Source organism: Hakea prostrata, chromosome 7 (genome assembly GCF_041222555.1).
Source record: "Hakea prostrata isolate BN-2017 chromosome 7, UWA_Hpros_2, whole genome shotgun sequence".
In the NCBI taxonomy this organism is placed as follows: domain Eukaryota; kingdom Viridiplantae; phylum Streptophyta; class Magnoliopsida; order Proteales; family Proteaceae; genus Hakea; species Hakea prostrata.
Window position 1 is genome coordinate 56,074,391 of NC_142606.1, and position 12,961 is coordinate 56,087,351.

General features: G+C 40.0%; 1 protein-coding gene across 1 annotated transcript; it reads left to right on the forward strand.

Moving 5' to 3' along the window:
• Positions 1-456: 456 nt before the first annotated feature.
• On the forward strand, positions 457-12,383 carry ATMND1 (Mnd1 family protein). The gene is made up of 10 exons (XM_089160638.1): positions 457-564; positions 1,395-1,475; positions 2,390-2,506; positions 2,672-2,710; positions 2,869-2,976; positions 3,057-3,119; positions 3,234-3,285; positions 3,406-3,450; positions 3,558-3,637; positions 12,062-12,383. Exons 1-10 carry the CDS (start codon positions 562-564, stop codon positions 12,131-12,133), a joined length of 660 nt encoding a protein of 219 aa, XP_089016764.1. The 5' UTR covers positions 457-561; the 3' UTR covers positions 12,134-12,383.
• Positions 12,384-12,961: the final 578 nt, after the last annotated feature.

Here is a 12,961-nt window from a genome sequence, read left to right on the forward strand (position 1 = left end):
CATACTGACTTGACTCAATTAATTGGCCAATTCAATCCCGATTCAGGGGTTTTCCAATGATAGTTAAGGGTGTCAAACAAATTTTGTCGGCCCTGAGTCCATCGATATTTACTTGGTTTGATTTGATTGTCCAGTGCAAACAAAGGGTTAGAGTTAAGCATTTCCTTAAGTGTGATAAGGTTCGATAGTATTTTGAATATAGGTACTTGACCTTGTAATTAATCTTGTATGCACTTATGAAGAACAAATGAACAGCGAGTCCAAAACCTCTATTTTTGTAAAGAATATTAAGAGCCATTGTCAAGAAAAGATAAAATATTGAGAACAAACCTTCCGAAACTTTCCATAACGATACCCGCTATTGTCAAATCCGATACCTACAGGTTTCGTATCGGCGATAACTGTACCATGAGCAAGCTTGTGCGGGCTTTTTATCTGGAACGAACAAGCCACAGAGGCTCCCGCCAAAGTGCCACAAGATAAAACACCATTTCACTCCACATCGCTTCTTCAATTCTTCTCAGTCTTTCTCCTGACAGCTTCAGAAGAGGAGATCTCAAAATGGTAAATGAATCTCCCTGAACCAAAACCCTTTATGAGTGCTGTGCTTTGTTTCTGTTCCTTTTACAGATCAAATGCGACCCTGTATAAATTTTTAAATTAAGCTGGCTTATTATCTGTTTCTCTTCCGATGTAGTTCCGAATTCTAGGGTTCTTTCTCTTGATTTTGAAATGCCGGTTTTGCCTGGACTTATTGTTCTAATTAGTCGATCGCTTGTTAGTAATCTAAAAAATAAGTTCCTGAACTCATAGTATTTTCTCTTAATTCAAGCGATCCTATAAAATGATTGGTAATAATAGAACAGAAAGCTAAGTTCGCTGCATTCATTCCTCCAAATAGAGGTTTTTGTCGTATCTTAAACTGCTGCAATATATATATGGGCAGAAGAGCTCCAATAAAGCATGCAAGTGATAGCCAAAACTTTGTTCAGTTGGTGTGGTTCACTATTACATGCTATTCTGTATAAAGTACTTGATCTGCATATGGCAGATGGGATTTCATCCTTCCATTTTCTTTGGTTGTATCATAGATTAGAACAAGCATATGCCAAATGTCTATAAAATGCCCCATTTAACGCGAAGAGTTTATAGTTAGTCCATGTCAAGTTACTATACTATAAGCAAAATGAGAGGCTCTGAATTGAACAGTAGGTGGAGGAATCACATTTTGTAACGAGTAGCTTCACTTCTTCTCTCAGTGAGGACTCAGTTTTTGTTACCAGTGCTGCTACATAAGTATATCACCTCCCCTTCTCTTTCCACCCTGTTAATGTAATTGCGGTGCCTTGGATGGAATTTTAAATTGTGTATATTTTTATTTGTGTATTGTGCAGTCAAAGAAAAGAGGCCTTTCTATGGAAGACAAGCGTGAACAGATGCTTAAAATCTTCTATGAATCTCAAGATTTCTTCCTTGTGAGTAAAGCTATAAATGTTTGTCACATCTTTAGTTTGTAGAAACTCATGTTTTCCTTGTAGTTTGATGAAGCACAATATAAGGAACCAGCGTCTGTTTGTGAACCGTGTCTTTTGAATTAGCTGATTTTGTTCATACTGCTTTTGTTTCCTATCTTCTAATATGTTAGGAAGATTGAGCACAGACTCGTTACCTTCTAAATATTTGTGACAGTGTTTTACGTAGCTCTGAACACCTTCTAGATTGAAGCTTTGATTGCCTTATCACGGCTTTCTTCCAACTAGATATGTGTGTCTAGTAACTTTTGGTATATCTTCTGTTGCTATTTCTTGCTTCATTTGCATGGTAGGGACATGAGTACTGTTGTAATGAAGTGTGAATCCAGGCAGATATGAACTAGGAACATGCTGAAGGCTGAAACCTAGTATGTTGATTTTCTTATCACTTAACAAAATTCCATTTATCATAATTAATGGGCTTAGCAGTCCTGCCATTGGTTAGTTCTATTTTGGTGGAATTTACACTGGGCTGAGTAAAAAAGCCACATGATTGACCTCACAAAACAGAATGATGGAGCTTTTCCTTCTGGTTTCTGTTCAGATTATGTTTCATGATTGTTCTTGAATTTGGATGGGCTCTACAGATTCTCTTGATTTATCTTTCTATATTCAAGTACTTATTTTTGCCTATTCTGTATTTTGAGAGGGTCACAATCGTTCATTTTAACTTATGCTACATTTCTTTTCCCTTTTTTTGTACATACGCTACATGGTTAGATAACCTTTCTTTTCCTAACACTTTTTTCCCATGGTCTGCCTAGGCATTGATATTTTCTTGGAGGACTTCATGGATTCACTAGATCCATTATTTGTCTTTACATATTGACTTACTTAGTCTTGTTCTATAATTTCAGCTAAAAGAACTAGAGAAGTTGGGCCCAAAGAAAGGTGTTATCAGTCAGTCTGTCAAAGATGTTGTGCAAAGTCTGGTGGATGATGACCTTGTGTTGAAGGACAAGATAGGCATCTCTGTAAGCATCTGTTTCAATAGAAAAGATGAAATGCCAGTGTTTATGACTTTGTGCATGAAGGATGAGTATTCATATCATATTGCTGATCCTACTTGGTTGTTGGAACTTCTTCCATGCAAACTTGTCTAGATTTCATCCATGCTAATTTCATCTTCCTACTTCCAGGTTTACTTTTGGAGTCTTCCAAGTTGTGCCGGAAATCAGGTGAAGACTTGAGTCCACTGTCCCCAACCCTCTCTCTTCTCTTGTCCCACCTTGTTGGCTATACCTGCTTTATGAGATGGCATTTTGTAACTGTTAAAACTTAAAAGACAGTTATCCATTCTTTGTTTTATTATTATCATCATTTTATTATTGTATAGTTGAGGAATGTGCACCGCAAACTAGAGTCGGATCTTGAAATCAGTACAAAAAGGCTTGCAGAGCTTATGGACCAGAGGGAAGGATTAAAGAAGGGCAGAGAGGAATCTGTAAGAGTTTAAAGCTTTTCTAGAATTGTTAATAGTGATTTTTGAGGCTTTTACATTTACCTTTTAAGGTTTTATTCCAGGATGAGCGAGTGCAGGCTTTGGATGAACTGAAAGCCATTGAAGGCAAGCATAGCGAGCTGAAGGTAGTTCCAAATATTCTATTTTTTATGGATGGAAGCTTCAAATACCTTTTGTTCCAGCCTAAATATCTTGTGATCTTCATAGAAGTTAATGGTTGGAGGCTGCTGATTTTGCAGGATGAATTGGGGAGATATGCTGATAATGATCCAGCTGCACTTGAAGCAATGAGTCTGTGCCAAAAAAAAAAAAAACTTATTCTTTTTATGATTTTTTAATAAATGGTTTTGTGGTACTTTTCTGAAGTTTTCTTATATTTGGACGAGCAGATTTTTATTTTCACATTTGCAGGTAATGCAATCGAGGTTGCCCATGCAGCAGCTAACAGATGGACAGGTATAAACACGTTCCATCTTCTTTTTATTCTATACAAGGTGGAACAAGATTTAGCACTCCTTGGACTTTCAATTTGCTACACTTAAAACTCTGGAATCATTCTGCAGACAATATCTTCACACTGAGGCAGTGGTGTTCCAACAGCTTTCCTGAAGCCAAAGAACAGCTTGAGCACATGTACAGGGAGGTAAGTTGTTGATAATCCTCTAAGATGCATATTATTGTGCTTGCGGACTGTTAGGAACTGTTGTATTCCTGCTCCTTCTCATCCCATGCATCGATGCTCCAATACAAACTTTTGCAAATTTGGTGTTGGAAACCTATTATGCACCAAACTTTTGCCCATGATGGGAGTTTGAACTTTCTGGTGTTTCATAATTCTATGGTCCAACCAATCTCATCTTGTTTTGCCAACCAGATAATATATCTGGAGATCCAAAGCAACTGAAATCTGTATGAAGTTGCAACTTCATAATTTAATTATAAAAGATCTGTCTTGTCTTCAACATTTAAGGTCTTGTAGGCTGTAGCTGCAGAATTTGCAGACCAGTCAGTTTGTTATAGACACTGCTAAAGTAATTAATCTTTCTTGTGGTTGAAGATCTAGGATTGGTTGGTTCATGATCAGCATAGAGCAGCGATGCTAGGGCAACCCATGGGTTTTAGACCATATAGTGGGTTTACCCTGGTCAAGCGGTCCTCTTAGGTACTAGAATAAATGCTGAAAAAACCAAGCAGGATCCAACAATTCAATCTGATGAATTTGACCATTCCTTGTTGAAATAGGAAACCTCAGATTTGACTAGTCCTCTGATTTTCCTACCTTCAGGTATCAGATTTCATATCACTAATATCAAACATATTATCCATTGAAATGAGGCTCAACAGACAACATAGTGTCTTGAATGTCCACCAAAATACTAAGTCACAATTCCAACTTGATCTAGGATAACAGCATCCTATCAGCAGGACCAACTTGTTGGTAGGATTGTGTTTAGGGAACTGACAAAAGGGAACAGATCAAACATTTGTTACCTTAATTCAGTAAACCTGATGTGGCTAGGAGTCCGCTAATTATGAAGAAAACTTGAATTCAATAACAGGATGGAACAAAGAACAGATTTGATATTCTTAAAGAAGATATTGCAGAGATAAGAGACAATAACTGGGCTTCTCACTGCAAGAATTTGATTGGCTTCACCACCAATCCAGCATTTTGAATCACCCAAGACCACATTATGGACATATGACCAAGAAAAGATCGAGACGAGATGAGGTCAAGTGATTTAGAGACACGCGCGAGATTGTATCACTCTAGAATGATTAGGTAATTCAATGGAGAGACGTAACGAGATGTATCGTATCGGTTTGTCAAATATGGATACATATCAGCAAGTATTGTATTGTATCGTGGGATACTTTAAACCTTGCCTATGACTTAAGCCCTGGTGAGCACCCGACACACAATCAGAAACTCACACAGCAGCACACAGTGACACAGAACAGACTGATAATTTAGGAAAGCAATTCTGAATCCATTCAAGTAGCTGCATGACAGAGTAACTGAGTAACAGCTCAGAGAAGAACTACAAGTAATACCTTGCTGGCTAACCAAGAGGCCAGCACTCCCCATGCAAGCCAGCTTGCCCAAACCCTCACTACTCTACTCCCAAGAACCCTCGATAAAACAGTAAACTCCCCTAAAGAGTTCTTCCTCTCCTCCAATTTCCTTCCCTCACGTGTCCCACTCCTCTCTGGATAGGAGGACATGCTTCTATGCACATGTCTCCCTCCCCCACTAGCTAGAAAGTTCTTCCACATGCATGGGTGTAGACATTCCTTTACTGCTCATCCTCTTTCTTTTTAATACACCCATGATACGAGGGGCTTATCAACACTTCCCCTCTTCAATTTCACCTTATCCTCGAGGTGAAAATCTAAGAAACTATGGCTCCATCTCAGCATTATCCTCCCATGCAGTCTTGCAAGAAGGCAGGTTCTTCCACTAGATCAGGACCTTAAAAACCCCCTGTGGCGGGTAGTGGATGTCTACTAACTTCTCCAGAATGAGCTTCAATTCCCAGGCCTATGAAAGGCATGGAGGCTCTCACATCCCCCCACCCGGTACCCTAACCGGCATACCCCGGAGTGTGATCCACAGCCCCGAAGATCAAGTATCGAGGAAATCATCCTCCCACATATACAATAACATAATCATAAACAAGAAATCATGGTTTAAATATTATAAACAAAAGATTTGAAGTCAATAAATGAATAATCAATAAAATCAGAGTGCGGAAAAAATGATACCAGATATCCGAAGATATCAAAAGAAGTAGAGTGAGGCGGAAATTCACTCCACGGATACGGCGGAACGTAGCATAAGTCTAAAAGGAATAACAACTGAAACAAAAGAAAGAAGAAAGATAAACTAAACTTAAGAGTCTTCTATTCTATAAATAACATCTTCAAAATAGTGGACTTCATCGGCCAGAGATGCTCCAACCCACGTTGCCTTTAATCGTAGTACGCAACTTGATCACTTGAGGGATCATCAACGTAATTTTGATTGTCGCCAACCTCTGTAGTACGCTTCATCGGCTGCGCCATCGCGTCCGTCATAGTAATCGGTTTCGTAGAATAGTCTAACAAAAGATTGTACAAAAAGGAATGAGTTTTGAAAGAAACTCGGTAAGGCAAGTTAACTCATAACATAGATAACATATATCGGAACATAACAAATGCAATGCGGATGGAACAAATAATGTATGTATGCATCTAAACTCTATGTATGCTGGTCTCTATTGGCAGACATGCTTCAAGTCATAGCACCATCCTTCTTTGGGTAGGTCACGCATACGGCTCCTGTTGATAGTGGGTCCGGCATCCCTCTCGGACATTCCATAACTGGGGGTTAAGTCACCGCTCTCTCACATCACCATTTGGTCTATCTTGGCGCATGTCGGGGTAAAGCCTAGCTCAATGCAAATCATCTACTCGGTTACATCAACTCGGATCCGGATACTTCCATTCCTCCCCTCGGGGACCGGTATCCTTCACACTAGAGTTAACGTATCCAACTCTCTCAAATACGGACTCATCAACCCTATTGGTTATCCACATATGGTAAACGGGAAGCTCTCATGTCCTCTCACAGATATAACTCACCAGTCTCGAGCGCCCATGAGCCCAAGTCTAGCCATATGCAACCCTCCAATAAATGGCCCCCACAATATGATTCTTGTCCTCTCACGGATATAACTCACCGGTCTTAAGCGCCCGTGAATCACATTGCTACCACGGGTCGTTCGGTCTCAATACCCTTCCGATTTGGGTCTGATATAACAAAGACATCCTAGCCAAACACTGCTAGATAGCCCTAGGTATGACAACCAATGATTCGGGAAAGCGTCGATGGGCATCTTCGGAGAACATCCCATACTATTCCCTCCGATGTCCAAGGACAAAAGCGCCAAAAGGACACTTCCCGTCCCAAACCATACCTAGTCAAACACATTCTCGGATCAGTCATGACATACACAACCAACAATTCATCATATAAAAGAGAATGTAAAAGCATAATCCGATCAAGCAGTAATAACATCTCATATAATTAAATAATTCAAAGAATACATAAACAAGTGCCCCAGGGTACATCAAAAGTATAAAGTACAAGAGAAGCAAACTCATAGTTTCAAAAGTAGAAACCAGAGAGTATGCAATCTATATCATTATGAAATAACTGTCCTTACCTTGATTATCGCTGAACATAATCCAAAGATCAAAGAGAGTAACTCCAAACTTGGCAAATAAACTCCTAACAATCATAGATACAACATTTAGAAAGATGCTTAAAAGATCAGAGAGCAAACTAATCAAATCGGGAAGACGACCCGGCGAGGCGGGAGCCCGCGACCAAGCAAGTCGAATGGAATTGAACCAGGCCATAACCCCTTTGAAGTCGGATTGATCCAAAATTCGAAGGGGAACTTCCTAGGATCTATTAGAATCATATGGGAAGGTAAAAACATCAAATCATGGTAAAAATATGGGTTCTTGATTTAACCCAAGAAATTAGGGTTTCAACATATGGCCCCCGAAAGGTTAAGATCACAGGATAAAAGGGAATTAATGATTGGCCAATTATAACAAGAAAATCATAGAAATCTAGTTTAGGTTAATAGAAACATTACCCAGACGCCCTCGCAGGAGGTCACCAAAGTTCGAAATCAAGCAAGGGTTAGGGTTCAAGAAAATAACAGCAGGGTGAGATCATGACGATGATCAAGATCTCAAAGAATAGAATGAGATCATGGAATAGATAGTTGCAAGGATGCAGATCTCTCCCGATCTCAAACAATAACAAGATCGAAGAGAAGAAATCACAATGTTGAACGATACAACCCGGAATTGTCGAACAACGATGAGAGGCGGATTGGAGGAGAGTCTTGAAATCACAGAGAGAGTTTCGGAGAGGTGTTCTCACGTTCAAAAAGTGTAGGAGGCAGCCGAACAAAGAAACACGAAGTAGGGTTTAAATAAAAGTGAAAAACCCTAAAATTACAACTGGATCACACCCTGGTCGAGTGGTCCACTCGACCAAGGAGCGACCAAAAGGACAGAAGGCCAAGATAGGGAATGAAGGATCAAAGGGCCAAACCAAGGCGCACACACATCAAGTGACATGTCTAATGTGAGGAAATACCTCAAACCAAGGAAAACCCAAGCCTAATAATCTATCAAAGCGCAGCCCCCAAAGACATCAAGTAGGAACCACACAACATCCATGGGTCGAGGCAAACACCATGTTTTACGAGATGGCCCATAGTGGCTTCCTACTCCGGGTCATCGGACCTAAAAAACCGGGTAAGGCGGGTCGGGTAGGGTGGGTTTCAGGAGGCTGTGGCTATGTGATCACACAAGGCCCAATCACTTTCTTCAACTAAGAGAAATGGAAGACCGGGTGTACTTTTGAATCTAGTGGTAGGCGAAGCTTGTAGGCCACTGGTCCTACTTGTTCAAGGATTGGTTATGGTTCATAATAGCGGTGCCCAAGCTTCTCATTAGGGCGTTTGCCAATTGCTTAAACCGGTAAGGCTGCAGCTTAAGAAACACGTCCTCTCCTAGTTGGTGACTCACATCATGCCGGTGTTCATCAGCTGAAGCATGCATTCCATCCTACTAGCTACAAGTTATGAGCTCCTCTACATTCGGTCGCATTCCAAGAGGAATAAATCAACCTCATCAACCTTGGAATGACCTCCGTCCCATTTGAGTAAGATCAGAGGCTCTTGGCCATACTCTATTTGGAATGGTGTCATCTTTGTCGTAGAGTGGTACATGTTATATCAATACTCCGTCCAAGAAAGCCAATTACTCCAATCACTCGGCTTTCGAACACAAACACACCGTAAATAGATCTCCAAGTTCCTGTTGACCACCTTCACCTATTATCTATCTGAGGGTGTTAGGTGCTGCTGGACTTCAAATGAGTCCCCAACAGTTTAAAAAGTTCCATCCAAAAATCACTTAGGAAAACCTGATCCCTATCAGAGATGATTTGGGGAATCCAAGCAATCTGGTTACCTCCATGCTGAAAACCAATGCTACAACCTTGGCTGAATATGGGTGAGTCAGGGTTATGAAATGCCTATATTTTAACAGCCGATCAATCATCACTAACAGCATATCCACACCTCTGGTTTTTGCAGCCTCCAATGAAGTCCGTATTCACATCCTCCCAAATGTGACTCTAGGATGGGCAAGGGCTGGAGGAGACCCACTAGTTTTGTGGACTGATATTTGCAGCGTTGGCAAGTGTCACCCCCTACCACAAACTCTTGAACAGCTGTCTTCATTCCCAGCCAATAAACTACCCTCAACAATTGCTTTTAGGTGCAGAGGAATTCTGAACAGCCCCCAATTATCCAAATGGGATCGAATGATACTTAGGTAACAATTTTGGAATTAGCAATAAGCCCTCAAAGTGTAACCATAGGAAATGCATGTATTGATAGCCATATTAATGAGCATATCCAAATATATAATTGAAAAAAATGATATTTTCCTGTGTATTGAGCATACACTTGTTCCCATACCCTACTTCTAAACTAACCCCTATCGGTTTCCCTATTAATTGGCGTATTAGTTGGCATATTAATACATTTTATGCTTTATTTAAAAAATAATAATAAAGAAAAAAATCCAAAAGGATTGTGAGAACTCCCAAATATATTCATGGAACACTCTTTCCTGTTGCTTTTCCTCTGTCGTCCAATTCTTCTTTTGCTCACAAATCACAAGACTCGCAACTTGCTGACTGTCAATCGCCACTATTGTCAGACAATTCAATCCATTTGTAAATGACTTAATTCCTCTTTATGCCATGAACACCTTCTCAACCTAAATTTAGGTTTCACTTGTATAAATAGAATAAGAATCGTTCAAATCCTAAATTGTTGTAGTGGGGATGAAAAGGGGAATTGGGTTAAATATCAATGTCTAACCTCACAAATCCTTCCTTTAACCGCATTTTTTTCTTTTCTTTTGAGTTAAGAAATATCTATTGGACCTGTCACTCCCAAATTGAATAACAATCTCGTTATATCTATACCCCCATTAGTTCTCAAACATAGGGAACAGTGAACATTTCCAAACAAAGTATGGGGATTTTCTTATTTAAATATAATCTTCATTCTCCACCAAGGAATTTCATGGGATTTCATATAAAATCCCCTTCTTTGAAGCATATTAAGTGCACCGTTTGGTTCAATATGTGTGGGCTGATTAATTACCGTATACATCCATACCTGAAATATTGCCGTATCTGAACTTACTATGGTTCTAACTAGTCGGTCTTTCTAGCACAGAATCCCATTTCCCAGCTGATAATTTGGGAACTCCTGAGAGCCGCAGAGCAGGGCCTAAATTACACCCTGTAATGGTCTGAAGCCCGGACCTCCTTGTTCAACCCCTCATAGTCCTGCCACACATCCCACACCACTGTCAGGAGAGTAGAGAGCTGCATATTGCTGTCCAGTTGGTAGGAATCTGCAGCTTTATTTTAGTGTCTTTTTGATCCATTCTAATTTTGAAACATTGCCTAATCAAATAATGACGCCATTTTTGGATAGCTAGAACTATCACCATCAACTCCTTTTCATACAACCTACTTAGCTTGAGCACTGGCTGACAAAACACTTGGCTCCAATAGGCAATGGCATGCCCTTCTTGCATAAGAATCAGCCCCCAAGCCCAATCTTGATGTTTCGTCTTTACGATTAAGTCCTTGGAGAAGTCGGGAATAGCCACTACAGGCATGCAGTTATGCTGCTTTCAATGCTTGAAAATCCTCAGTGGCTGTCTCATCCCAATAGAAGGCATCTTTCTTCAACAGATTGGTGAGTGAGGCAGCCAACTTCCATAATTCTTGATGAATCTCCGATCAGGCCCAAAAATCCCCTCAAAGACATGAGGTTGTTCAGTTAAGGCCTTTCAACATGCAATGAATCTTCTGTAGATCAGATGCAACTCCCTCTTCAGATATCACACAACCCAAGTATTCTAACTTGGCCACCCCAAACAAACACTTTTTCCAGTTCACTGTTAAGCAATGTTACATCAACAAAACAAAAGTGGACCTTATTACCGTAAATGAACCAGATGCTCCTACATTGACCTGCTAAACACCAAAATATCATCCAAAAACACTAGCATAAATTTTCTGAAGTGAAAACAAAATACCTCATTCTTGAGTGCTTCAAATGTAGCTGGTGCATTTAAGAGCCCAAATGGCATTACGAGTTTCCAGTTGTTGAGTCTGAAAAGCTGTCTTCTCTATAACCCCTTTTGCTCCCCAATCTGGTGGTAGGTTGTTACCCAAACTTCAAGTCAAGTTTGCTGACCACTGGTTAAGGGTGTCAGCCAATATCCCAATGTCTCCAGCCTGCACCGATTTCGACAGTCCATGGAAACTTGATAACTGAAGCAAAGCTGGGTCTCCAAACAGTTTTGCCAGTTTCCCCTGCCCCTCAAAATGCATCGCCTGAAGCTGCCAATTGCTCCTGATATCAGTGAGCATGGTCAACCACTCCAGTCCAAGGATGACCGAGACTCTGGGAAATCAGGGTTAATGGAAACCAGAATGTAATGCTTATTGAACAGTTTAATGTCATCCAATAACATCCCATCCCCCCCACCTCCCACCAAACAACAAAAAACAAGGGTACCCTACTGTTTAGTTGCATCAAGCATATGTATGAATATTCCTGGTAGATGACTAAATTCACCTTAATTAAGGTGCATATTGTCGTAAAGTAGTGAACTGAGAAGTTTTTAACCATCTCTTGATTGCCCTCTATCTCAGCTCTTCTCATTTTGGTGAGTTACAAAGTGAATTTATGGTTCATTAAGTCATTGCAGTCATACATGAGAAATGACTGAGTTTTTCGGATACCCAAATGGTATGAGAAGTGTTACCCTCTTTGGAAGAATTATTTCACTATTTCATACCAAAGCTACGTACTTATTTGTTATTACTGAGAGAATGGTCTCATTGCCCGTGTTTGTACTCTCATGACTCATGACATTGGTTGTTCCAATCCAACTGCAGGTAGGAATAACAGATGACTTCGATTATTTGGAGGCGTCAGTGTCGCTTCCACCCAATGTAGTTCGCAATTAGAATCTGAATGGTGTATCAGAAAGTCCATTTTGCTCCAGGAGTTTTGTGTTTTGGATACTTTGAACACTGTTGTAGTGGTGTTGCTGAGGAAGACCGCTAGCCTTGAAAGGAATGCCAAGTGATACAAATGATCCCTAGTATGCATGCACTATTCTCCCTTACTTTGTTTTTTGAGTATGGTCTCATTTTTACTAATTACATCGATAGCACTGCCATCTGTATTATAGTGACCTAAGAAAGGAACATCTTATCCTCTTTTTCTCGTCTCTCCAACCACTATTCTGTTTTTCCTTTCTCTTTTTTCCTTCGTCTCCTCGTTCTCTTTATTATCTTTTCTTCCTTCTTACAAACCCCAACCCCCAGCACAAACAGAAAACAGTATATGTACAGGTGAAACAATTTATACAGGTTAATTACGTTTAATTCTTCAAATTGAACCTCGTGCATTGAACTTACCAAATTGCAAAAGTAGAGGCTAGCAACACCTTCCTAACTAGGCTCTTCTGTGGTTTAACATGTCTCATGTCGAATCACGAGAACAATCTTTCATTTTATGACCTATTCGAGATCAGGTAACTAGTATTAATTTCTAAACATTCACACCTTCCAAGGCACGAATGACTATTGAACTGATCTTTTTATGATTTATTTTATTTTTTATTTTCCCTCTCTCGGGCATTAAGCAAGTCACAAAAGATGGCAATGAGGCAAGTTCGAACAATACCATTATCAAGAAGGTTCTTGATGTCTATGAAAATACCATGATCTCCATTTTGCTTACCTTGCTAACTAGAGGCCCTGATGCGAGCTTTAACAAGCAGGCCATTC

What these genes read in the sequence shown, in the direction of transcription:
- ATMND1 (XM_089160638.1), top strand. An exon ending in CAAGTTGTGCCGGAAATCAG is followed by an intron (nt 2,711 to 2,868) that starts GTGAAGACTTGA and finishes ATTATTGTATAG; the next exon opens with TTGAGGAATGTGCACCGCAA. An exon ending in AGAAGGGCAGAGAGGAATCT is followed by an intron (nt 2,977 to 3,056) that starts GTAAGAGTTTAA and finishes GTTTTATTCCAG; the next exon opens with GATGAGCGAGTGCAGGCTTT.